We start from the raw sequence: 26,281 nt of genomic DNA, 5'->3' as shown, positions 1-26,281 counted from the left end.
TTTTTATTTTTTATTTTTGTTTTTTCTTTCTCTCTCTTTTTTTCTTTCTTTCTTTCTGTCTGTCTGTCTCTCTGTCTTTCCCTCTGTTCCTCCCTTCCTTCCTTTACTTGTTTGTTTTATTTATTTTTGAGACAGGGTTTTGCTCCATCGCCCAGTCTAGAGTGCAGTGGCACGATCTCAACTCACTGCAACCTCCGTCTCCCGGGTTCAAGTGATTCTCCCATCTTAGCCTCCTGAGTAACTGGGACTACAGGCATGTACCACTGTGCCTGGCCTCTCATTTATTTCATTGAGACAGAATCCCGCCCTGTTTCCCAGCCTGGAGTGCAGTGATGCTATCTTGGCTCACTGCAGCCTCTGCCTCCCGAGTTTAAGAGATTCTCATTCTTCAGGCACCTGAGTGGTTGAGATTACAGCTGTACATCTCGACTCCTAGCTATGCTTTTTAATTTTAGTACAGATGGGGTTTTGCCATATTGCCCAGGTTGGTCTTGAACTCCTGGCCTCAGGTGATCCACCTGCCCCGGCCTCCCAAAGGTCTGGGATTACAGGTGTGAGCCCTTGTACCCAGCCATCTTTCATCTGTTTTTGACACAGGGTCTTACTCTGTTGCCCAGGCTGGAGTTCAGTGGTAAAATCACAGCTTACTGCAGCCTCAAACTCCTGGGCTCAAGCGATCCTACCACCTAAGCTCCCCAGTAGCTGGGACTGCAAGTGCATGACACCATGCTTGGCTAAGTTTTAAATTTTTTGTAGAGACGCAGGTGTCACTGTTGCCAGGCTGGTCTCAAACTCCTCAAACAATTCTCTCATCTCAGCCTTCAGAAGTGCTGGGACTGCAGGCATGAGCTATGGTGCGTGGCGTCTCTATCCTTCATCTGTATGAACTCACTTCCTCCTCCACTTGACTGAGAAGGAAACTTGCTCTACATCTTTGTTCTCAAGCACTCCGCTTACCAAATGGTGGCTGCTGTGGTTATTCTCAATTTTTTTTTGAGATGGAGTTTTGCTCTGTCACCCAAGCTCAAGTGCAGCGGTGCTATCTCGGCTCACTGCAGCCTCCACCTCCCGGGTTCAAGTGATTCTCCTGCCTCAGTCTCCTGGGGAGGTGGGACTACAGGCAAGTGCCAACATGCTCAGCTAATTTTTTGTATTTTTAGTAGAGACAGGTTTTCACCGTGCTAGCCAGGATGGTTTTGATCTGACTTCGTGATCCACCTGCCTCAGCCTCCCAAAGTGCTGGGATTACAGGCATGAGCCACTGTGCCTGGCCTATTCTCATTATTTTTAATGGAATGGCTTCCACCATCCCAGGAATAGGCCTTCATTTCTCTATCATCCAGGACAGGAGCCCACAGTGAGGGCTTTCTCAAGCCAGGGACATTATTTGAGTTGTCATGGAGAAGGTCACTGAGCAAAACACTTTTTTTTTCTTTAAACTGTAATTTTAAAAGAAAATTTTTTTTGAGACGGTGTCTGGCTCTGTCTGAGGTGCGGTGGTGTGATCTTGGCTCACTGCAACCTCTACCTCCTGGGTTCAAGCAATTCTCTTGGCTTAGCCTCCCAAGTAGCTGAGATTACAGGTGCGTGCCACCACATCTGGCTAATTATTATATTTTTTGGTAGAGGTGGGGTTTCACCATGTTGGTCAGGCTTGTCTTGAACTCCTGGCCTCAAGTGATCCCCCCACCTTGGCTTCCCAAAGTACTGGAATTACAGGTGTGAGCCACTGCACCTGGCCAAAACTTCTAAATTTGAGAATAATTATGGATTTGTAGAAAAATTCAGATAATAGTATAGAAAGCTTCTGTGTTGGCCAGATGTGGTAGCTCAAGCCTGTAATCCTAGTACTTTGGGAGGCTGGGGTGGGTAAATCATGAGGTCAAGAGATCGAGACCATCCTGGCCAACATGGTGAAACCCCATCTCTACTAAGAAATACAAAAATTAGCCAGGCATGGTGGTGGACACCTGTAGTCCCAGCTACTTGGGAGGCTGAGGCGGGAGAATTGCTTGAACCCAGGAGGCAGAGGTTGCAGTTAGCCGAGATCGTGCCACTGCACTCCAGCCAGGGCGACAGAGCAAGACTCCATCTCAAAAAAAAAAAGCTTCTGTGTTTTCTACACCAAGCTTCCTCTGATGTTAGCATCTTACATAACCATGAAACATTTGTCAAAATTAAGAAATTAACATTAGTATACTAACCGTTAACTAAATTACAGATCGTGGCATTCTTTTTTTCTTTCCTTTTTTTTAAATGCTTATTTATTTATTTATTTTTGTCTTTTTGTTTTTTTCTTTTTGTGGAGAACAGGGTCTCGCTGTATTGCTCAGGCGGGTCTCGCTATATTGCTCAGGCAGGTCTCGAACTCCTGGGCTCAAGCTAGCCTCCCGCCTCTGCCTCCCTAGAAGCTAGGATTATAGGCGTGAGCCACAGCTCCCAGCTCTTTTTTTCTTTTTAAAATAGAGATGGGGTCTCACTTTGTTGCCTAGGCTAGTCTTGAATTCCAGAGTTTAGGCAGCTCTCCTGCCTCAGCCTTCCAAGTAGTTGGAATTACAGGCGTGAGCCACCATGTCTGGCCCCTTTTCTTCCCCATCTCTTTTTGAATATGTGGATTCCATCAGTTTTTCTTTCCACCAATGATCTGTTTTGACCAGACTCCTCATCTCTACCAAAAATACAAAAGGTTAACCAGGCATGGTGGTTTGGCACCTGTGGTCCTAGCTACTTGGGAGGCTAAGGAGGAAGGATCACTTGAGTCTGGGCAACAGAGTGAGACCCTGTCTCAAAAAAAAAGGAAAAGAAAAACAATAATCTGTTCTAAGATCCAATCCAGGATACCATATTGCATTGCATTTACTTATCATGTCTCATTTTCTCTTATAATATATGAGTTTTGTAGTCTTTTTTGTTTTTGAGATGGAGTCTCACTCTGTTGCCCAGGCTGGAATATAGTGGCACAATCTTAGCTCACTGCAGCCTCTGCCTCCTGGGTTCAATTGATTCTCCTGCCTGAGCCCCCTGAGTAGCTGGGATTATACATGTGCACCATCACACCTGGCTAATTTTTGTATTTTTAGTAGAGACCAGGTTTCACTATGTTGGCCAGGCCAGTCTCAAACTCCTGACCTCAGGTGACCCACTTGCCTCGGCCTCCCAAAGTGCTGGGATTACAGGCATGAGCCACTGTACCTGGCCTGTTTTTTTTCAATGAATGTGATAGTTTTGTAGAGTACTGGTTAAATATTTTATAGAGTGCCCCTCAGTTTGGGGATGTCTGATGGTTTCTTGTGGTTAGGAGTGAAATGTGTTACAATCTTCTCTGGCAATCAGATGCTGATCCTACTGGTGTTGCTTAGATCTCTAGGTCTGTGATTCTGCTGTGGTGACCCAGGTGCCTGTTCTTTTTTTACAGGACATGTGCAAAGCTGCCACTGAGTCAGTGCCCTCTAGCCCCAGCCCCCTCGCAGGCGAGATTCGCCGTGGCACAACTAGTGGTGAGTCCTAACTCTTCAGGCCTGTTTTCCTTGATTTGAGAAAGAGTTTCACTCTTGTTGCCCAGGCTGGAGTACAGTGACACAATGTTGGTTCACCGTAACCTCTGCCTCCTGGTTCAAGCAATTGTTGGGCCTCAGCGTCCTGAGTAGCTAGGATTATAGTTGTGAGCCACTGCTCCTGGCCAGGGGGCTATTTTAAACAGCAAAATCACCAACAAAAATAAGAAAAATGTGCACATTCATGGCATCAAGTAGGCTGGGCAAAGGATACTTGTTTACAGAGTGGGACCTGAAACAAGAGGGTAAGAATGCCTTCTTTGTTCTCATTTGGGAGCGTGTCTGGAGCGACTCAGATTGTTCCCTCTGTATGTCTGTGAATGCAGTGAAAGCACTGCCTGCACTGATTTTGGGATTGCAAAGACATTTTAATGAGTAGGCAAAGTTGGAATCTATGAATGATGAGTACTGACTGTATTTATACTTTTTCTTTTTCTTTTTTTTTTTTTGAGATGGAGTCTCCCCTGTCACCCAAGCTGGAGTGCAGTGCCATGCTCTCGGCCCACTGCAACCTCTACCCCCTGGGTTTGATTGATTCTCCTGCCTCAGCCTCCCGAGGAGCTGGGATTACAGGTGCATGCCACCATGCCTGGCTAATTTTTTATTTTTAGTAGAAATGGGATTTCACCCTGTTGGCCAGGCTGGTCTCAAACACCTCAGGTGATCCACCCGCCTCACCCTCCCAAAGTGCTGGGATTACAGGTGTGAGCTGCCACTGTGCCTGGCCTTTTTTTTTTTGAGATGGAGTTTTGCTCTTGTTAACCAGGCTGCAGTGCAATGGCACGATCTCGGCTCACCGCAACCTCCGTCTCCTTGGTTCAAGCAATTCTCCTGCCTCAGCCTCCTGAGTAGCTGGGACTACAGGCATGCGCCACCATGCCCAGCTAATTTTTGTATTTTTAGTAGAGATGGGGTTTCACCATGTTGACCAGGATGGTTTCGATCTCTTGACCTTGTGATCCACCTGCCTCTGCCTCCCAAAGTGCTGGGATTATAGGCATGAGCCACCACTCCCAGTGCGCCTGGCCTTTTAAAAATTATTTTTGAGACAGGGTCTCACTGTGTTGCCCATGTTGGAGTGCAGTGGCACGATGTCAGCTCACTGCAACCTCTGCCCCCAAGTTCAAGTGATTCTTGAACCTCAGTCATCCAAGTAGCTGGGATTATAGGTGTGCACCACCATGCCCAGCTAATTTTTGTATTTTTAGTAGAGACGGGGTTTTGCCACATTTTCCAGGCTGGTTCTCAAGTGATCCACCCATCTCAGCCTCCCAAAGTACAGGCACGAGCCACTGCACCTGCCTATTTTTGCTTTTTAAAAGTAAACTTCTAAATTTTAACATACACATTAGCTTCCCTTTGCTGATAACTAAGCTGCCCCAAAACTGTGCTTTAAAACACAGACATGTGGGCTGGGCGCGGTGGCTCACAGTTGTAGTCCCAGCACTCTGGGAAGCCAAGGCGGGCGGATCACAAGGTCAAGAGATCGAGTCCTGGCCAACATGGTGAAACCCCATCTCTACTAAAAATACAAAAATTAGCTGGGCATGGTGGTGCACGCCTGTAATTCCAGCTACATGGGAGGCTGAGATAGGAGAATCACTTGAACTCGGGAAGCGTAGATTGCAGTGAGCCAAGATCGTGCCATTCCAGCCTGGCAACAGAGTAAGACTTCATCTCAAACACACACACACACACACACACACACACACACACACACACACAGAGAATCATCTCAAACACACACACACACACACACACACACAGAGAGAGAGAGAGAGAGAGAGAGAGAGACACAGACAGACATGTATTTTCATTTCTTGAGATGAGAGTCTCGCTCTCTTGCCCAGGCTGGAGTGTAGTGGTGCAGTCAGAGCTCACTGTAGCCTCAAAGTCCTGGCCTCAAGTGATCCTCCCACCTCAGCCTCCTGAATAGCTGGGATTACAGGCACAAGCCACCATGCCTTGCTAAAACATGGGCATTTATTTCTCATGATTTCATGGGCTGGCTGGTCAGTTCTGCTGTAAGCCAACTCAGCTGATTTTGCTGGTCACCTGGCAGCTAGATTGAAGCTTGGTTTATGGCCTCATTCACATATCTGATGGTTGTCCTCATGTTATCTGGGCCCACAGGGTGACTTGGCTACATGTCCATAATTATCTAGCAGACTAGCCTGGGCTTGGTCACAGTGGTGGTTGCAGGGTTCCCAAAAGCAGCAGAGGAGGGCTGGCCCCAGTATGCAAAACACCTCTTAAGCCTCTGCTTGCACAACATTTGTTCTTGTCCTATTGGCCAAAGCAGGTTACATGGCTAAGTCCAGAGTCAGTGTGGGCGGGGCCTACCCAAAGGCGTGGATGCAGAGAGGCTGAGCAAATTAGGGTTCATTTCTGTAACACTCCCCCATAACATACATTCAGAAAAGGGTTCAATCATAAGAGTACAGTGGGTGGCTTTCATAGATATGATACCTATGTAGCCAATACCCACATCCAGCCACGGAAACATGACCAGCCTTCCAGAGTCCCTCGTGCCCTCTCCCAGCCACCACATCATCTCCAGGGTACCCACTACCCTGATTGCTAACAGCACACATTAGTTTTACCAGTCTTTCAAATCTTCATAAATGAAATTTTCAGCTGGGTATGGTGGCCTATGCCTTTAATCCAAGCACTTTGGGAGGCCCAGGTGGGAGGATCACTTGAGACCAGCCTGGGCAACATCGTGAGATGCTGTCTCTACACAAATTATTAAATTAGCTGTGTGTGGTGGCATGTGCCTGTAGTCCCAGCTACTTGGGAGGCTAAGGTGGGAGGATTGCTGGAGCCCAGGACTTTGAGGCCGCAGTGAGTTATGATGGCAGCACTGCACTCCATCATCCTGGGAATCAGAGTGAGACCTTGTCCCTTAGAAAAAAAAAAAGAAAGAAAAAATAAAAAGAGAAGGGGAAATAGGCAAAGAAGGAAAGGGGTGGGAAGAATGCCCCAAAAACAGCTTTCCTGAGATGATCACTTTTGCACACGTCCTATCGTCAACTGTGTTCTGTCAGGAGGGAGAAAGAGAACAGGTTTTTGTTCTCTGATACCCTGACTGCAACTCATATACAACCGAGTAAAGACAGAGTTGGCTGCTTAACCTCCACCCAAATGGTGCTTGCCTGTCATGACGATAAAGCAGCACATTCCTGACATCTTTTCAGCAGCACACTTCCCTCTGGGTACAGCATGAGAGGCAGGGCCGTCTTCACAGCTTGCCTTTTATAGCAGAAAATCCCGATCATGTTGCACTCAGCTAGGTAAAGAGTGTTGTGAATGGAGGTTCTCACAGGACAGATTCTGCATAGCCAGAGTGTTTGCAGCCACTGGACATAAAGCCACCCATCCAACCTGAGAAATGTCTGAAGAAGCACTAGGGTATATCCCAAATCATTAACCGAGGAGAGAGAGCAGGCCTGAAGACCAAGAATTTCTTCCTGCAGAGAGGGAGGAGGTCTGATAGGGAGGGATCTGTCCTGGGACTTCTGGGCACCAATAATGCCCTGATGCCTGACCTGGGTGGTGGGTACTTGGGGGTCACATTTTGTTAAATGGCTGTGATGGTTTAATGTAGTTTCCTTTTTTTTTTTTTTTTTTTCTGAGACTGAGTTTCACTCTCTTGCCCAGGCTAGAGTGCAGCGGTGCGACCATAGCTCATTGCAGCCTTGACCTCCTGGGTTCAAGTGATCTTCCTGCCTCAGCCGCCTGAGTAGCTGGGACTACAGGCATGTGCCACCATGCCTGGCTAACTTTTTGTATTTTTGGTGGAGACGGGGTTTTGGCATGTTGCCCAGGCTGGTCTTGAACTGGCCTCAAGCGATCCACCGGCCTCGGCCTCCCAAAGTACAGGGATTACAAGTGTGCACCCCTGTGTCTGTCCTCAGAAACTACTTTAGGCACTGGGATACAGCAGTAAACAGACATGGCCTCCTCGTGGAGCTTGCGTTCTTGTGAGTGAATTTACCAGTAAACAAATATAGTTTAATTTCAAGTAGCTGTAAGGGCTGTGAAGAAAGTGAAAGTGGGGAAGTGGGTAAGGAGGTGCTGTTTTTGAGGGGGTGGTCAGGGAAGTTTTCTCTGAGGAGTTACCATCAGAGAGGAGGCTTGCATGATGAGATGCAGCAATCCCGCTGTAGTTGGGGAACCGCATGTCAGGCAGAAGGAACAGCAAGGACCCTGAGGAGGTGTCTTCTTGCTGGGTAAGGAAGATCCTGGAGACAAGCATGGACGGAGCACCTCAGGGAGGGGAGGGGTGAACTCAGCAGAGGCTGGGTGACTGATGGCTGAGGCGTGATGGGAACTAATGTGGTCTAGAGCCTCAGGAAAGGCTCCTAGGGTAGGGAGGGATGGGCTAGTTCCTGGGGAGATGCAGCCCACCCTGTCCCCAAGCATCCCCATCATGAGGACTATGCAGCCCCAGAGTGACACCAGCTGACCATCTCATTCAGTCCCAAGGCTCACCTTCTCCATCCTGGGACTACTGGATTGAGACCTGTCTCTCAGGATCCCACCTGACCGGACTCTCCCCTTTTCTTCCTGCAGCTGCCTCTCGAATGATCACCAACAGCCTAAACCGTGACTCCCCACCCAACACGCCCCCCAGGCGCCCAGACACGAGTACCTCCAAGATCTCGGTCACTGTATCCAACAAGATGGCAGCAAAGAGTGCCAAGGCCACTGGTGAGGGCACATGGACAGGTAGTGGGAGGAGCAGGAGGGGAATGTGGGTTGGCAGGAGGTGTTGGGGGGCATGCTCCCAATACTGTAAAGTGCTTTGAAGGCTGCAAGTTATATAAAGCATTTGGCCTGAATCACCTCTATAAACTTGATCAAGTTGCCATATGACTGCGGGCCTCACTTTCTACGTCTGTAGCATGGGGGGTGGTGATACCCACCGGGAGGATGAGCACCTGAGTTGGTGTGTTGAGGCATGTGTGCATTGCCTTCTCACGCAGGGGTTCAGGCTTTGTGAACAGGTGGTCACCGAGCCCCCGACTTGTGCCCAGCTCTGTGCTTAATGCCTAGGGTCAAAGTTAAGAACCTTGAGCTGGGAGCGGTGGCTCATGCCTGTAATCCCAGCACTTTGGGAGGCCGAGGCGGGTGGATCATGAGGTCAAGAGATCGAGACCATCCTGGTCAACATGGTGAAACCCCATCTCTACTAAAAATACAAAAAATTAGCTGGGCATGGTGGCACGTGCCTGTAATCCCAGCTACCCGGGAGGCTGAGGCAGGAGAATTGCCTGAACCCAGGAGGCATAGGTTGTGGTGAGCCGAGATTGCGCCATTGCACTCCAGCCTGGGTAACAAGAGTGAAACTCCGTCTCAAAAAAAAAAAAAAGTTAAGAACCTCTTGGCCTCTTCTCAGCAGCCAAGGGATCCTTGAAGCCTTACAATCTGATCCTATAACCCCCTAGGCTGGAACTCTCCAGGGTTTCCTGTTACTCCAGGAATAAAGGGCATCTTCCCCACGTGGTCTGTAGGGGCTTGCGTCATGTGGATTCATCTCTTGCATCTCCCCACTTTACATGCTCACTTGCTCCCCTCTAGCCTCCTCACTGTCATGGGCCCTTTGCCCCTGGTGACCCCTTGGCTTGAGCACTCGTCCTCCCCAGACTGCTCCATGTCGGCCTCTGTGCTCCTCCAGGCCTCAGCTTGAGAACTGGGGTGGGCCTGCAGTCCCTGGCTCACAAGCCTTCCCATCCACCATGCTCTCATGCCTTTGCTAGACCCATCCCCTCAGCAATGACTTCATGGTGTCATAAGGCAAATGTGGAAACTGAGGCGCAGGGCACTTCATGTTTCTGACACCCACTCCCATCATGCCCCATCCACCTCCATCACAAAGTCTCCCCTTTGTCCTGCAGGTTTGGAAGTGCCTCACCCTCTTCTGGCCTTTGATTTGTGTGCCATGAGCAAAAAAGACTGGGCGTGGTGGCTCACGCCTGTAATCCCAGCACTTTGGGAGGCTGAGGAGGGCGGATCACCCGAGGTCAGTTCAAGACCAGCCTGACCAACATGGTGAAACCCTGTCTCTACCACAAATACAAAAATTAGCTAGACGTGGTGGCACATGCCTGTAATCCCAGCTACTTGGAAGGCTGAGGCAGGAGAATCTCTTGAACCCGGGAGAAATAGGTTGTAGGGTTGTAGTGAGCTGAGATCGTGCCATTGTACTTCGGACTGAGCAACAAGAACAAAAACTCCATCTCAAAAAAAAAGAAGTTAAAATCAGTTTATAAAGTATTGTCAAGATGCTGAGCCTGGGAGCAACTGGCTCTTTTAACCCTTAACACATTTGAGGGGATTCATTTTTTAAATTAAGGTGTAACTTACACACAATTCACAACTTATAAGTGTACACAGCTCAAGTGCTTGGTGAAAAGTGAGTGCAACAGTAAAAGCACTGCCTGCTTGGAGCTCTAGAACCTTTCCACCACCCAGCAGGTTCTCCATCTGAGGGGATGTGGGCTGGGCTGGGCCATGAGCCTACTCGGAACAGGTACAGTGCCACAGGAAGCCTGGGAGGCCTGCCACAGCCTGGGAATTCTGGGCATCTTCCATGGTCCCGTGTCGCATAGACCTGAGTTTCTTGGTGGTTCAGTCAGAGGTGATGTGGGTGGTTGGGGATTCCAGTCATGTGAACGTGTGGTGATAAAGGACACCTGGTGTCTGGCCTCAATCCTGGGAGAACATTCTGTCTCAGAGGGTGCTGATACCCCCACTTTGTTCCCCCAGCAGCCCTAGCCCGCCAGGAGGAGGAGAGCCTGGCTGTTCCTGCCAAGCGGCGCCGGGTTACTGCTGAGATGGAGGGGAAGTATGTCATCAACATGCCCAAAGGCACCACACCCCGCACCCGCAAGATCCTGGAGCAGCAGCAGGCAGCAAAAGGTACTGGCCCACCAAGCTACGCTTCCCTGCAGAGATTGTGTCCTTCCCGCTGCATCACACAGGGCCCGTCATACCCTACAGATGGTGGCAGAGAAGTAGGCTCTAATGGGGGATGCAGGAGCCTTAGGTCAAGGGGACATCGATGGTAGCCACAGAGGAGGGAGACAGAATACCTCTGCCCTCTGATCCTGCAGTTAGTGTAGGCTGGGCTCCTTGGCGCCTCTTCCCAAAGGGACAGGAGCAAGGATAGAGCAATGGCTTGCTGTAAAATGAGTGACCATGCTTGGCCAAGGACAAATACCCCAAAATGGCACCATTGTTTTTTAATGTTTTAAATACATTTTAATGTTTCCTCCTAAAAATCAAACACATATATACACATACATACTTAAACAAATATAAGTCAAATAACAAGAGAGCAAGTATGGGAATTAGGCGTGGAGAAAGTTCATTTTCTACAAGATTCAGTGTAGAATTCTCTTTCTTTTCAAGTTGTGGCTTTTTTGATGGACTTTGAAATGTAAGATTTGGATTGCTAGAGCAAAATGTTTCCAAAGCAGTAAAATAAAGAGAAATATATAATTATAATCATCATCCAGCATTTACAATCTTAATATTATTTTAGCGTCGTTACAGTCTAAATCAGAAGAAATGCTGATTTTGAATCGTGAAAATAAAACAGTAGAATGTGTGTGACTTAGAAGAATTAAGATAAAAATCTTTAGAGATAATGGTCTTTAATTGACTAGTTAACATAGATGAACATAAAATTTGTGAGATTATAAAATAGAATCTGGCAGATGCTTAAATGGAATAATTATATCATCCTCAGTAGAGGTTCCAGAGGAGGTTCAAAAGGTAACCCTACACAGGTTCACCTGAAGTTCAGCAGCTATAACAACTTTAATTCATCCCCAGGTATCTTGCAAGGTATTGTTAGTTCAGGAAAATTTACAATTTACCCCAAAATGGCACTATTATTGTGAGCCAGAAGACGAGTGGAGATATAGTCCAAAACTAGGCCTTGTAACTGGAAGTACAGAGATGATCTCTTGGCTGGGCATGGTGATGCACGGCTGTAATCCCAGAACTTTGGGAGATTGAGGCAAGAAGATAACTTGAGCCTAGGAGTTCAAGCATGCAACATGGTGAGCTCCTGTCTCTATTAAAAAAAATAAAAGGCTGGGGATGGTGGCCTATGCTTGTTGCTCCAGCACTTTCAGAAACATATTCAATAAAAACAAACGCTTGATGGGTGCCCATGGCTCACACTTGTAATCCCAGTGCTGTGGGAGGCTGAGGCAGGCAGATCACGAGGTCAAGACATCAAAACCATCCTGGCCAACATGGTAAAACCCTGTCTCTACTAAAAAATACAAAAAACATTAGCTGGGTGTGATGGAGCACGCCTGTAGTCCCAGCTACTTGGGAGGCTGAGACACGAGAATTGCTTAAACCTGCCGGGCAGAGGTTGCAGTGAGCCATATTGTGCCACTGCACTCCAGCCTGGCAACAGAGTGAGACTCCGTCTCAAAACAAAACAAAACTCTTAGGCCCGGCACGGTGGCTCACTCCTGTAATCCCAGCACTGAGGGAGGCTGAGGTGGGTGGATCACGAGGTCAAGAGATCGAGACCATCCAGGCCAACATGGTGAAACCCCATCTCTAAAAAAAACAAAAACAAAAAGAAAAGAAAACAAAACTCTTTTTCCTCACTCCCATGTCCCTGTCTCTTGTTAACCTTTCTAGACCAACATCTATGTACGTATATGTACACATACATAGGCAGCTTTTCTTTTTTAAAATTTTTGTTTTTTGAGACAGGGCCTCACTTCACCCAGGCTGGGGTGCAGTGGCACCATGTCGACTCACTGCAGCTTCCTCGACCTCCCAGGTTCAAGCAGTCCTGCCTCAGCCTCATGAGTGGCTGGGACTACAGGCATGCGCCACCACGCCCACCTTATTTTTGTGTTTTTTGTAGAGATGGGATTTTGCTATGTTGCCCAGGCTAGAGTGATCTGCCCATTTCAGCCTTCCAAATTGCTAGGATTATAGGTGTGAGCTACGGCACCTGGCCTAGTTTTTCTTTTTTAAACACAAATAGCATTTGTGCTATTCTCAGGCTGTTCTCAGACTCCGGACCTCAGGTGAACCACGTGCCTTGGCCTCCCAAAATGCTGGGATTACAGGCGTGAGCCACTGTGCCTGGACCTAACTTTTTTTTTTTTTTGAGACAGAGTCTTGCTCTGTTGCCTAGCTGTGTGGTATGAACACAGCTCATTACAGCCTTGAACTCCTGGGTTCCCACCTGACCTCCCCAGTAGCAGGGACTACAGGTGTTGGCCACCATGCCCAGCTAATTTTTAAAGTCTCATTTCTAACTCTTAGGCTCGCACAATCTGCCCACCACTGCCTCCCACAGTATTGGGATTACAGACATGAGCCACCACTCCTGTTCTACAGCTTTTTTGTTCATATATTCGTGTGTGTGTGTGTGTGTGTGTGTGTGTGTGTATATATGTGACTCAGAATATATATACATATATATACGTGTATATATATATATATACACACACACACACACACACACACACATAGAGAGAGAGAGAGACAAGGTCTCACTACATTACCCAGATTGTTCTCAAACTCCTGGGTTCAGGTGATCCTCCTGCCTTGGCCTCCCAAAGGGATTACAGGCGTGCCCCGCCATGTCTCGCCCATGTTCTATAACTTTTTAATTGAGATCTTCTCATATTAGTGCAGGTAGATCTGCTTCCTTCTTTTTTTAATGGTCATTTATTATTTCCAGAGTATTTATATACCATAATTTAGTAAACATTCTACTGATGGCTGTCAGGTTGTAATTTATTTAGGGGAGGCTGCATTACCACTCAAGAGATTCACTCAGAGGTCTCTGACCCCAAGAAGTGGAAGGAATGTGCAGGGACTGAGAACTCTTCCCGTGCGCACAGTGCATGAGCTAGTGCTGAGGTGCAGGGAATCTGCCAGTTGCAGCTGGTCTTTCTCACGTTTGACTAGCCAGATGTGGGTGGGTTAAGGTCAGCCTGAGCCAACAGTGTAGACATAACACCTGACTCAGCACAGTCTGGCCCTGCCTATCCCATAGTTACTGGTGTCTGGGATGCCTTGGTGTCTGTATGGTACTCAGCCTAGGGCTGGCCCACCGGGGCCTCTCCCTGATGGCCTCACTTCCCTCCCAGGTCTCCACAGGACGTCTGTGTTTGACCGCCTCGGCGCCGAGACCAAGGCAGACACCACGACGGGGAGTAAAGTGAGTGGGGAAGGGAAACAGTCCTGGGCATTTGAGCTCTCGTCCTCTCTGAGTGATGCTCCTGACTCTTGTGTATCTCACCTGTCACTTGGCCGCCTTTCCAGCCTCAGTTCCCGGCTTCGCACTGGCGGTTTGTCCCTGTCTTCTGCCCTGTCTTGTCTCCCAATTTCCAGCCCTGGGGGTCCAGAGACTCCTGAATGCCTCCCACCCACCATGTCCCCAACTGGTCTTAGCATCTTCCCCCAAAGTAAGTACTCTCCTGGGCCCCCATCTCAGGGCTGCCCACCCTCCCCATTGCATCTGTTAGTGGGTCTGATGACTCTACCATGTCTCCCTCCTCTGCCACCTCTCTGTCCGGATAGGAGGATAGCCTCCTGAATGGCCTCGCACAGCTGCCATGGACCCCCAGCCCCCTGTCCTCACAGCAGCAGTGCGTGCAGCCCACAGGACAGGGCCCGTCCCCCCAGCAGAAGCCCTGTAGACACTTTTCACTGGCTCCTGATGCAGCACGCACTTTCTGCCACGGCCTGTAGTCCCACAGGCCCGGGCATGGTGTGTGGTTCAGAGTACACCCTGAAGCCTGCAGGGGCCTGACTGTGGCTCTGGCCATGTCACTTAAGCCCTTTGTACTTCATCCTCCTCATCCGGATAGACCCACCTCCCAGGACAGCTGTAGGGTTGAGGTCATCCCTGCTTGGTGCTGGGGTGTGCAGGCCTGTTGGTGACTACTGCAGATCTCCCGGCTGTGTTTCCTGCCTGCCAGTGTCCTGCTCCTCAGGTGCGGCCCCTCGGGCTTGCTCACTTCCTAGCATCTCACCACAAGGAGAGCGGGAACACTCGGGATCATGTGGAAGATCCAGGCCTGTGAAGAGCTGGGCACATAGTCAGTGCTCCACATGCAGGATTATGCTTCTTGCCTTCAGGGCGCAGCGCATGCTCTTTTCTCTGCTAATTCATCTTGGGGGGCCTGGCATCAAAGTTGGTGCCTCAGGGAGAGTTCCTCTGACTGATGGTGAGGTACCTGTGTCTCCTGCCCTCCAGCTCTCCGTTCTCCCATCATAGAATGTGTTACTGTCGTTCTTGCAGAATCATTTGTGTCGTTTCTGATGCCAAGCCTGTCTCCCCCACTGGATTGAGCCCCATGAGGGCAGAGCTGAGGCTATCTTGGTCATCACTGTGTCCCTAGCACTGCTGGCCTAGGACCAGGTACAATATAGATTTGAGACTCAAAGTATTCGTGGAGTGAATGACCAGATTAATCTCTCCACTCCACTCATCCCCACCTATTGACCTTGCAAATGACTTTCCCTTTGCGTGGCACACCCGTCCTCTTCCCTCTTTATTAGACCCACTTCCAGCTCAGACGCCCCCTCTGTCAGGGAGCCCTCCGTGAACTTCCAGGAAGGTCAGATACTTCCTTTGGGCTCCTCCAGGCCCCTGGACTCCCCTTATCATGGCTCTTGCCACTATCTGGGGTGTCACTGATGGGTGTTTCTCCCAAGTGTGAGTCCTAGGAGGCCAGGCACAGAGGAAGCAGCTGTCCATGAATGTGTGTTGAGTGACTCAGTGACTCGTTCGTCTTGTCTCTGACCTCCACAGCCCACAGGAGTCTTTAGCCGACTGGGGGCCACCCCAGAGATGGATGAGGATCTGGCTTGGGACAGCGACAATGACAGCAGCAGCTCTGTCTTGCAGTATGCCGGGGTCCTGAAGAAGTTAGGTCGGGGCCCAGCCAAGGCCAGTCCCCAGCCAGCACTGACTGTCAAAGCCAAGGCCACAAGCTCAGCAACAACAGCCACTGCCCCGACACTGCGGCGCCTAGCACTTGCCTCACGGTCGGGGCTTGAGAAGAAGCCGGAGTCCTTATCTAAAGTCAGCATCATCCAGAGACTGGGCGCAGCTGCCCTTGTGTCCGAGGCCCAGGACAGCCAGGTCACCAGCACCAAGAGTAAGTCCTCAGCAGAGGTCAAGGTCACCATTAAGAGGACTCTGGTGGGGCCCCGGGGGAGCAGCTCCAGCGAGGGCCTTGGTGCCCAGATGGACCACGCAGGCACTGTGAGCGTGTTCAAAAGACTGGGCCGCAGGACCTTCTAGCCCACATGTGGGCGGGGTGCAGGCAGCAAAGCCCTCGGGCATCTGCCCCCGGCCTGCTCCAGGCTCCTGGCTTCATCACGCCTCCCCGCCAGCTCTTGGATGACACGGCTTGTCTCCCTTGGGCACTGGAGCTGGGCCTGAGCATTTCGGGGATTCCCCCATTTCTCCTGGCCTGGGATGGTCGTCGCAGCTGCCTGGCCTGCTCCAGGACTCCCCTTCTCTCATGTCCTCTGTGCTTTCTTCTCTGGCTGTGACCTTGGCAGAACCCACTTTTCTACCTCTTTCAAGTGCCAGGGGCCCTCTTCTTCTCCTACGTTCCCTTCCCCAGCCAGGAGGGTCTGCTGCCTCAGACCCCAGCTCATCAGCCTCCCTGTCCCCCAAAACTGAGTGGGCATCACCTGGAGGGTCTCCCTTCCCCTACTCCCCATCAACCTCCCTCACTCCTCTGCACTTCCCCCAACTGCTGTGACTTCTCTCTCTCCCTGTCTTCATTCTGTTCATTTCTCTTCTGTTTTCTGTCCCCGTGGCAAGGCCCGACTGTCCGCTGCATCCTGCCCGACCCTCCTGTACCTCCGGCCTCCCAGCGGCCCCCTCGTCGGCGGTGGCGTCGAGCCTGTTGAGACTGTTGGCTGCCCTTCACTCCCAGGCTGGAGGGACCTCTCCAGACCCTGGGCTGCGGCCAAGGCGCATCCATTTTCCTGCCCTGGGTGTCTTTGTCTCTGAAAGTCTGTGGTGGACAAGGGGCACTGGGAAGGGAGGCCAGGGCCTAGGGTGAAGACAGCTGCTGTTTTAATATATTTTTGTGACTTTCAAATTGCTTCCCACCTCCTTCAGGCTGAGTTGCAGGACTGTTTCACGCCATGCGCAGTGCAGGTGAGGGGTGCTGGCAGAGGGTTGGGCTGCGTCTCTGAAGGTCAGGCTTCCTGCACAAACGTGGGCCACATCCCTGCTGCAGGCCCTGAGTCGAGGGGAGTAATGGCCACGGTCACCATTCAGTTAGGCTGCCTCCTGTCCCCAGCAAGCCGTAGTGGTTCTGTCACTCTCTCCCCTCCCCCATGGATTTCACCTGCCTCTGCCACTCTGCCTGTTGGTGCCTTTCCAAATGATGGGCTTCCTTTATGAGACCACGAGTTTCCATTGGTTTGATCGCTCACCCCTCCCTGCTGCACAGCGCCCCTGAGCCAGGCCTGTCCTAGGAGCTGGGAGCAGGCAGTGAGCAGGGCTGGCCAAGGCCCTGCCTGCCCGCAGGGCCTCTCCAGGGATGGGGTGTAGGTGAAGCAGTCGTGCTGGCCAAGGAGTTCAAGGGGTAGGAGAAAGTGGCCAAGGCCACTTGAGGGGTTGGGATAGGAGGGCCTTTCAGAAGGGATGACTTGGACATTGAGCTGGGAATGTGGCTTCATGAAGTCCAGGAGGAGCTTCCAGGCAGAGGGACAGCCAGGGGCAGAGGTGCTGAGGTGGGACAAGGAACAGGAAGAGGGCTGGTGGCTGTGAGTGAGGGTGGGGCCACCATATGGCACAAGGCAGATGGCCAGGAGCCGGGTGGCTGGGGGCACTGGACCAAGGAGGAGGAATATACACAGTGACCCAGGAGTGCTAGGTCGGGAAGATTTGGAGCAGGGTGTGCTGAGCTGAGTTTTGTTTAGGACCATTGCTCTGGCTTCTGTGAGGAGAAGGAATGACTGGCAGGGCTGGGGTGGACGTAACTGCAGCAGTCCGGGTGGGAAGCCAGGGTGGCTGTCTGAGGGATGGCAGTGGGGAGCAGGGAAGAGGGCTGCTTGAGCTGCTTAGGGTGTGCTTTGGAGGAAGAGCTGTGGGATGTGCTGATGTGTTGGAAGTTGGGGCTGGGAGAAGATAAAAATCACAGGGCCCGCCTAGATGTTAGACTCGATCATCTGGGGGAACGGCTGTTAATGGAGAAGGGAGGAGGGAACTGTGTTCTGATCACATTGTCCCTGTTAGGGCCCTCCTGGGGCTCAGGGGGCTACCTGGGCTGGGGGTCCATGGCCGTGGACAGCCAAAGGTCTGGTCAGACTAGCTGGAAAAGGAACACAGAGATTGGAGGGGACCCAGGAGGGAATCTGGGGCCCTTTCTGTCAGAACAGGATCTGACAGAAACAGACAGCCCAGGAGAGGTCACGGGGGTTGGAGAATTAGTGAGAGAGCAGGTAAAGATGAGACTAGATCTTATCCATTTATTTATTTATTTTCATTGTGGGAAAATATACATCGTATGAAATTTACCATTTTATTTTTATTGTTTGTTTGTTTATTTTTTTTTTTTTGAGATGGAGTTTTGCTCTTGTTGCCCAGGTTAGAGTGCAATGGCATGATCTCAGCTCACTTAAACCTCTGCCTGCTGAGTTCCCGTAATTTTTGTGTTTTTAGTAGATGGGGTTTCACCATGTTGGCCAGGCAGGTCTCGAACTCCTGACCTTAGGTGATCCACCCGCCTCCCAAAGTGCTGGGATTACAGGCGTGAGCCACTACACCAGGCCCATTTTTACCATTTTGAGCTGTACCATTCAGTGGCATTAAGTACCTTCACACTGTGTGCACCCTTCCCCCCATCCATCTCCAGGACTTCTTCATCTTCCCGATGTCATATCTGGGGACCAACTGTGTGTCACATACTGTCCCAGGCACTGGGTGTGGGGTGTGAAGGGCTGGACTTCAGGATGAGAGACCACTGTAGAGAGCAGTGATAGACCCCTCACCCGGTGACAGCCCAGGATAGACCCTCCTGAGACTGGCTGAGGCCTGACCTGACCTCAAAGGATGGCAAATGCTGGCCCTCAGATTCCAGGGGCTGCCCCTTCAGGTCAGTGCCACCAGGAGGAGCTCACACATGCACACTTTCCCTGCTGAGCTTCAGCCCTCTGTTTCCTAATAATTTCCTCTGATTCCACTTCATGGGTAATTTTAGCAACTGCTGGGGTGAACTGGACATTCTAGTTGCTAAATTAAAGAGCCATAGTAATTTCTTAATGTGCAATAGGAACTGCAATGATATAAAAACATATAGAGGTCATTTACCACATAAGGCTTAGCTGTGCCAGGTAGATTCTCTTTACAGAGGCACAGAGGGGAGTTAACTGCTGAAGACCTCACTTAGCCAGCGGGTGGCAGGACTGGGTTTGACTCCAAGGAGCAGACTTCAAGATCCTTGCCTCTTAATCCCTACCCTGTGCTACCTTTTAAAAATATTTATTTTATTTTATATTTTATGGAAGTGAGGTCTCACTATGTTGCCCATGCTGGTTGAATTCCTGGGCTCAAGTGATCCTCTCTCCCTGGCCTCCAAAAGTGCAAGCATTACAGGCATGAGCCACTGCGCCCAGCCACCTGTGCTGCCTTGATTGCAGATTTGAAACATAGCCCTTTTGGAGGAGGGGCAGGGCGGGATCTTAAGATAGCAGTTTTGGGCCGGGCATGGTGGTTCATGCCTGTAATCCTAGCACTTTGGGAGGCCGAGGTGGGAGGATCACTTGAGGTCAGGAGTTTGGGACCAGCCTGGCCAACATGGCAAAACCCTCTCTCTACAAAAAATAGAAAAATTAGCCGGCATGTTGGTGCAGGGTTGTAATCCTAGCTACTTGGGAGGCTGAGACATGAGAATCACTTGAACCTGGGAGGCAAAAGTTGCAGTGAGCAGAGATCACACCACTGCACTCCAGTCTGGATGACAGAGTGAGACTATTTCAAAAGAAAAAAAATAGTGGTTTTGGACTCTCTAGAGTTGTCCGTTTGTAGATGTTCGCAGCAACTCTATTGGCTTGTCCTAGGAAGCATTTGCAGCTAGGATGCTGCAGGGCCCGAGAGTCATATCCTGTGACCTTAGCTGATGCCTCCTCCACCTGCCAGCTGCTCTGGAATCCCAGTGGCCCACCCAGTATGCATTTGATTTAGCAGTTCTCCCAAGCCCACCCCAACAGCTGTGACCCACAGTGGTAGATAATTTTTTCCCTGATGTTATTAAGCACTTTTTGCTTTTAGTTTTTTAGAGACAGAATCTATGTTGCCCAGGCTGGTCTCAAACTCATGGTCTCAAGCAGTCCTCCCATCTCAGCCTCCCAAAGTGTTGGGATTACAGGCAGGAGCCACCGTGCCCTGTGTGTTAGGCATTTTTGAGCAAAAATAATACATTCGCAGACAGATTTAGTGGCTCACGCCTGTATTCCCAGTTACTTGAAAGGCTGAAGTGGGAGGATCCCTTGAGCTCGGGAGGCTGAGGCTGCAGTGAGCTGCATATCACTGCACTCCAGTCTGGGCAGCAGAGCAAGACTGTCTCAGGAAAGAAAAAAAAAGTAAGAATACATTCACATGGTTCAAAATGCAAAAGACACGAGAGTCTCTGCAGGGAAAAGTATCTTCCCATGTCTCCTAGCCCCCTAGTCCCTTCCCCAGAGGCCACCAATGTTACCAATTTATTATGTAATCTTTCCAGTGAGGTACACACACACCCCCAAGAGGAACATGTAGGACCCATGTACAAGCATACATGTGTCTTAGCAGTCTAATTTATTTAACCAGTTCCCTTTTGAAGGAAATTCAGGTTGTTTCCAACCTCCTGCTATTACAGGTAGTCCTAGAATAAACAACTTTCCTTACACATGGGATCAATTTAGGGTGAATTTGAAGAACACATTATTATGTTACGTTATTTAAGTGCAAATACTAGTAATGGGTCAATTACAGATCTGAACTAGCCTCTCCTCCAAGATGATTGGCATCCTTCAGGTGATGTATTTATGCAGTCACCACCCCATTTCATAAAGGAATGAAGAGCAACTGGACTCTTCGAATTGGAGACCACTGGAGGAATCGGGTCAGGGGCTGCTGGGAGCTAGCATTGACTACCACCTGTGGGCCACGAATTACTAAATAAATGCTTGGCTAAGTTGTTGGACTTGTAGAATCCTGAGGGTAACACCACGAAAGGCAGGGACATCCTATTCTAATCCCATAAACAGATGAGGAAGTAGTGGTGCAGTGAGCCCAGGGCTCGTGCTAAACCGCAGAACCAGATTGCAGCAGCCCAGCAGTGATTCTGTGTGGATGGTGGTCCTGAGACAAGGTCACCTCTGGACACATCCCTTCCTCGGGTAGCCCACATCAGTGGATACTAAAGCCAGATGCACACTAGCAGTATCTGTGGCAGGTGGCCAGGGCCTGGGCCGGCCCCAGCAACCCTTTCTCCAGTGCCCAACCCCCCTGCTGCTGAGATGAGCCGAGGGTTGAGCTGCAGCCCCTCGACCCCTCCTGCGGGCATCCGACCTGACTTAGTTTGGTAAGTTTGCTGCAACTATACACCCAAGTTTGAAGGCTTATCAGGGCCCTGGAGCAGAGGAGACATCATTTCCCTTTGCAATATCAGGGCTACATCTTTTTATCTTTTTTTTTTTTTTTTTTTTTTAAGTAATAGACTTTATTTTTAGAACAGTTTTATTTATTTATCTTGAGACAGGGTCTCGCTCTGTCACCCAGACTGGAGTGCAGTGGTATGATCTCAGCTCACTGTAGCCTCCACCTACCAGGCTCAAGTGATTCTCCTGCCTTAGCCTCCTGAGTAGCTGGAGCTATAGGCACACGCCACCATGCTCAGCTAATTTTTTAATTAATTAATTAACTTTTGAGATGGAGTCTTACTCTGTGACCCAGGCTGGAATGCAGTGGTGCAGTCTTGGCTCACTGTAACCTCCGCCTCCCAGGTTCAAGCGATTCTCCTGCTTCAGCCTCCTGAGTAGCTGGGATTACAGGTGCCTGCCACCACACTCAGCTAATTTTGTATTTTTAGTAGAGATGGAGTTTCACTATGTTAACCAGGCTAGTCTCGAACTCCTGGAGTGCAGTGGCATGATCTCCGCTCACTGCAACCTCCGCCTCCCGGGTTCAAGCAGTTCTGTGTCTCAGCCTCCTGAGTAGCTGGGACTACAGGCACCCACCTTGTATTTTTAGTAGAGACGGGGGTTTCACCATGTTGGCCAGGCTGGTCTTGAACTCCTAACCTCATGATCCACCTGCCTTGGCCTCCCAAAGTGCTGGGATTACAGTTGTGAGCCACCGCGCCTGGGTGTTTCTTTTCTTGTAGAGACTAGGTCATCACTCAAGCAATGTACTCACCTCAGCCTCCCAAAATATTGGGATTACAGGCATGAGCCACTGCACCTAGCATTAGAATAATTGTAGAGTTGCAGAAAAATTGAGAAGATAGTATAGAGAGCTGCCTTATACCCCACACTCATTAGTCCAATATTAATGACATCTGACATTGAGGTGGAATATTTGTTAAAATTAATGAATCAGTATCGATCCATGAGTATTAACTGAAGTCTGTAGTTTATTCAGATTGCCTTGGTTTTACCTAACTTCTTTTGCTGTTCCAGGATCTCCTATGATAGTATGTTTGTCAAATTTGGTAACATTGTATCGCCAGACATTTATACCAACAAATAAGGGTTGTCCTGTCTCCTTAGGCTCCTCTTGGCTGTGGTGGTTGCTCAGACTTTCCTTGTTTTTGGTGCCTAAGAGTTCTGGTCAAGTATATTATAGGATAACCCCTCAGCTGGGATTTGTCTGATATTTTTCTCGTGATTACACTGGAGTTACATGTTTTTTGGAGGAAGACTTCAAAGAGAAAGTGTCATTTCATCACATACTAAGGACACACATGATTCCCCAGTTTTTGTTCATCTTCCTCATCTGTTTGTCAGGTTTCTCCACTTTGTAAAGTTATGTGTCTTTCTCTCTTTACACCTTGTCCTCTTTGGAAGGAAGTCACTACACAGCCCACATGTAAGGAGCTGGGGGGTTTATGCTCCACCTCCTTGAGGGCAAAGAATTTACATAAATTATTTGGAATTCTTCTGCAAAGGACATGTGTCTCTTCTCCTCTTTTAGTAACTTACTCAGTGGTTTATGAGTTTGGACTCAGGGGTATTTACTCTGTACTTGAGGTTATCATCCAATATGACTTCCTTTATTTTGTCACTCACATTAGTCTGGCTTTGCCATGGGGAGCTCTTTCAGTTGGTTCCAGAGTCACTTTGACTTGTTATGCCCCCATTGTTTTTGTTTTTTTATTTGTTTTCTTTTTGTTTTGTTATTTTATTTATTTATTTTTTTTGAGATGGAATTTTGCTCTTTTTGCCTAGGCTGGAGTGCAATGGTGGTGATCTCGGCTCACTGCAACCTCCACCTCCTGGGTTCAAGTGATTCTTCTGCCTCAGCCTCCTGAGTAGTTGGGATTACAGGCACGCGCCACTATGCCCGGCTACATTTTTGTATTTTTAGTAGGGACGGGATTTCTCCATGTTGGTCAGGCTGGTCTCAAACTCGAGACTTCAGGTGATCCGCCCCCCTCAGCCTCCCAAAGTGCTGGGATTACAGGCATGAGCCACCATGCCCAGCCCTGTTTTTGTTTTTTACTGTCTCCTTTCAGGCTCTAGAGATGCTGCAGGCTCATCTTGTCTATTTCCTGCCCCAGTCCTGGAGCCAACCATTTTTCCAAGGAGCCTGGTCCTTTTAATTGCAGAACAGTGGTGGAAACCAAGATCTAGGCATGAGATGTGCTTGCTGCTACTGGAGCCTCTCTTTTATTTATATATATATATATATATATATATATATATATATATATATATATAATTTATTTATTTATTTATTTATTTTTTTTTGAGATAGAGTCTCACTCTCTTGCCCTGCAGTGGTGTGATCTCGGCTCACTGCAACCCCGCCTCCTGGATTTAAGTAATTTTCATGCCTCAGCCTCCGAGTAGCTGGGATTATAGAGACAGGATCTTGTTCTGTCAACCAGGCCAGTTTGCAGAGGCACAATCACTGGAGTTTAAGGCTCCAGTGAGCTATGATTGGCTCAAATAATCCTCCTGCCTCTTGCCTGTAATTGTAGGAATTGCAGGCATGAGCCATCCTACCCAGTGACAACTCCATTTTAGAAAATGAAACCTTAAAATGGAACCCTACTATATAAATCATGCTTAAAAAGGAAAAGTGCACTGGGTGTGAGGGCTCACGCCTGCAATCCCAGCACTTTGAGGGGCTGAGGGGGGCAGATCACCTGAAGTCTCAAGTTTGAGACCAGTCTGACCAACATGGTGAAACCCCGTCTTTAAAAAAGAAATTATTTTAAGAAATTATAAGGCTGGGCGCGGTGGCTCCCACCTGTAATCCCAGCACTTCGGGAGGCTGAGGTGGGTGGATCACAAGGTCAAGAGATTGAGACCGGCCAGACGTGGTGGCTCACGCCTGTAATCCCAGCACTTTGGGAGGCCGAGGCAGGTGGATCACGAGGTCAAGAGATCGAGACCATCCTGGTCAACATGGTGAAACCCCGTCTCTTACTAAAAATACAAAAAATTAGCTGGGCATGGTGGCGTGTGCCTGTGATCCCAGCTACTTAGCAGGCTGAGGCAGGAGAATTGCCTGAACCCAGGAGCCGGAGGTTGTGGTGAGCCGAGATCGCGCCATTACACTCCAGCCTGGGTAACAAGAGCGAAACTCTGTCTCAAAAAAAAAAAAGAGATTGAGACCATCCTGGCCAACATGGTGAAACCCCTTCTCTTCTAAAAATACAAAAATTAGCCAGGTGTGGTGGCGCATGCCTGTAGTCCCAGCTACTAGGGAGGCTGAGGCAGGAGAATCGCTTGAACCTGGGAGGCAGAGGTTATAGTGAGCCGAGATCACGCCACTGCACTCCAGCCTGGGTGACAGAGCAAGACTCCATCTGAAAAAAAAAAAAAAAAAATGTCCATAGGGAGGAAAGGTAACTTTTTTTTTTTTTTTAAATTTTTTCTCTTTTTGCAGAACTGCTGGAAGAGGAAAGGTAACTTTAAGGGGCAACTTTGCTATGAATTTAGGTTTAAGTGCTCTGAGCCCCCTCCCTTAAGCTGATACTCAAATGATGCAAAAATCAGCCCTAAATTATGCAAGGTTTAACCAAAATAAAAGAGAGAAATAGGCCAGGCGTGGTGGCTCATGCCTGTAATCCAGCACTTTGGGAGGCCAAGGCTGGTGGATCACCTGAGGTCAGAAGTTCGAGACCAGTTGGTCACCACCAGACCAACATGGTGAAACCCCATCTCTACTAAAAATACAAAAATTAGCTGGGCATGGTGGTAGGCACCTGTAATCCCAGCTACTCAGGAGGCTGATGAAGCAGGAGAATTGCTTGAAACCGGGAGTCAGAGGTTGTAGTGACTTGAGACCAAGCCACTGTACCCCAGCCTGGGAGTAAAGAAAAAGAGAGAGAGAAATTAAGTGGCTGCTGATTATGTGGCTGAAGCTACTAGCCATTATCACTGGAGGAGAAATCGGAATATTCTTCAAACAAACCTGAGTATTCTCAAGATGTACTTTTATTTGTTTGTCTGAAACAGGGTCTCACTCTGCTGCCTAGGCTGGAGTGCAGTGGCACGATTACAGCTTACTGCTGCCTTGACCTCCTGGGCTCAGGTGGTCCTCTTGCTTCAGTGTCCCTAGGCTAGGACTACAGGCATGTGCTCGGCTAACTTTTTAATTTTTTGTAGAGATAGGGTCTGGCCATGTTCCCCAGGCTGGTCTCAAAATCCTGAGCCCAAGCAATCTGCCTGCCTTGGCCTCCCAAAGTGCTGGGATACAGGCACAGTGAGCCATTGTGCCTTTGTTGTGTATTCTTATTATAAAATGCTCTATTCTGGGTGCAGTGGCTCACACCTGTAATCCCAGCACTTTGGGAGGTCGAGGCAGGTGGATCACTTGAAGTCAGGAGTTCCAGACCAGCCTGGCCAACGTGGTGAAACCTTGTCTCTACTAAAAACGCAAAAATTAGCCAGGTGTAGTGGCACACGCCTGTAATCCCAGCTCCTTGAGAATTACTTGAACCCAGGAGGCGGAGGTTGCAGTGAGCCAAGATTGTGCCATTGCACTCCAACCTGGGTAACAGAGTGAGACTCTATCTCCAAAAAAACTGTGGCTATACCATGATGTATTTCACCAGTCTTATAATTATGGACACTTAGGTGTTTTCCGAGTCCTTTTCTATCACAAACGGTGCCTCTTGTATATACCACATTTTGCTCATCTGTGAACATACCCATAGGGTAAATACCTAGGAGTAAAATTGCAGGGTTACAGGGAATGTCCCTTTTTTTTTTTTTTTGAGACGGAGTTTTGCTCTTGTTACCCAGGCTGGAGCGCAATGGCGCGATCTTGGCTCACCGCAACCTCCGCCTCCCGGGTTCAAGCAATTCTCCTGCCTCAGCCTCCTGAGCAGCTGGGACTACAGGTGTGCACCACCATGCCCAGCTAATTTTTGTATTTTTAGTAGAGATAGGGTTTCACCACGTTGACCAGGATGGTCTCGATTTCTTGACCTCGTGATCCACCCGCCTCAGCCTCCCAAAGTGCTGGGCTTATAGGCGTG

General features: G+C 49.2%; 1 protein-coding gene across 14 annotated transcripts in view; it reads left to right on the top strand.

The window, feature by feature from the left end:
- The window catches only part of C22H19orf47 (chromosome 22 C19orf47 homolog), a 30,573-nt gene extending 13,895 nt beyond the window's left edge, over positions 1-16,678 (top strand). For 6 of the 14 annotated variants that reach the window (XM_078359688.1, XM_078359693.1, XM_035284433.3 and 3 more), the window contains 5 exons: positions 3,416-3,497; positions 8,130-8,267; positions 10,326-10,478; positions 13,700-13,770; positions 15,370-16,678. In XM_078359688.1, the coding sequence (XP_078215814.1) occupies positions 3,416-3,497; positions 8,130-8,267; positions 10,326-10,478; positions 13,700-13,770; positions 15,370-15,864 (939 nt within the window). In that variant the 3' untranslated portion in view covers positions 15,865-16,678. The remainder of the gene's footprint in view (positions 1-3,415; positions 3,498-8,129; positions 8,268-10,325; positions 10,479-13,699; positions 13,771-15,369) is intronic. The other 8 variants (XM_035284434.3, XM_078359694.1, XM_078359689.1 and 5 more) reach the window with 3 other exon arrangements.
- Positions 16,679-26,281: the final 9,603 nt, after the last annotated feature.

This window comes from Callithrix jacchus, chromosome 22, assembly GCF_049354715.1.
Source record: "Callithrix jacchus isolate 240 chromosome 22, calJac240_pri, whole genome shotgun sequence".
Classification (NCBI taxonomy): domain Eukaryota; kingdom Metazoa; phylum Chordata; class Mammalia; order Primates; family Cebidae; genus Callithrix; species Callithrix jacchus.
Note: the sequence above shows the minus strand (reverse complement) of the source record. Positions and strands in the feature narration are given on the sequence as shown.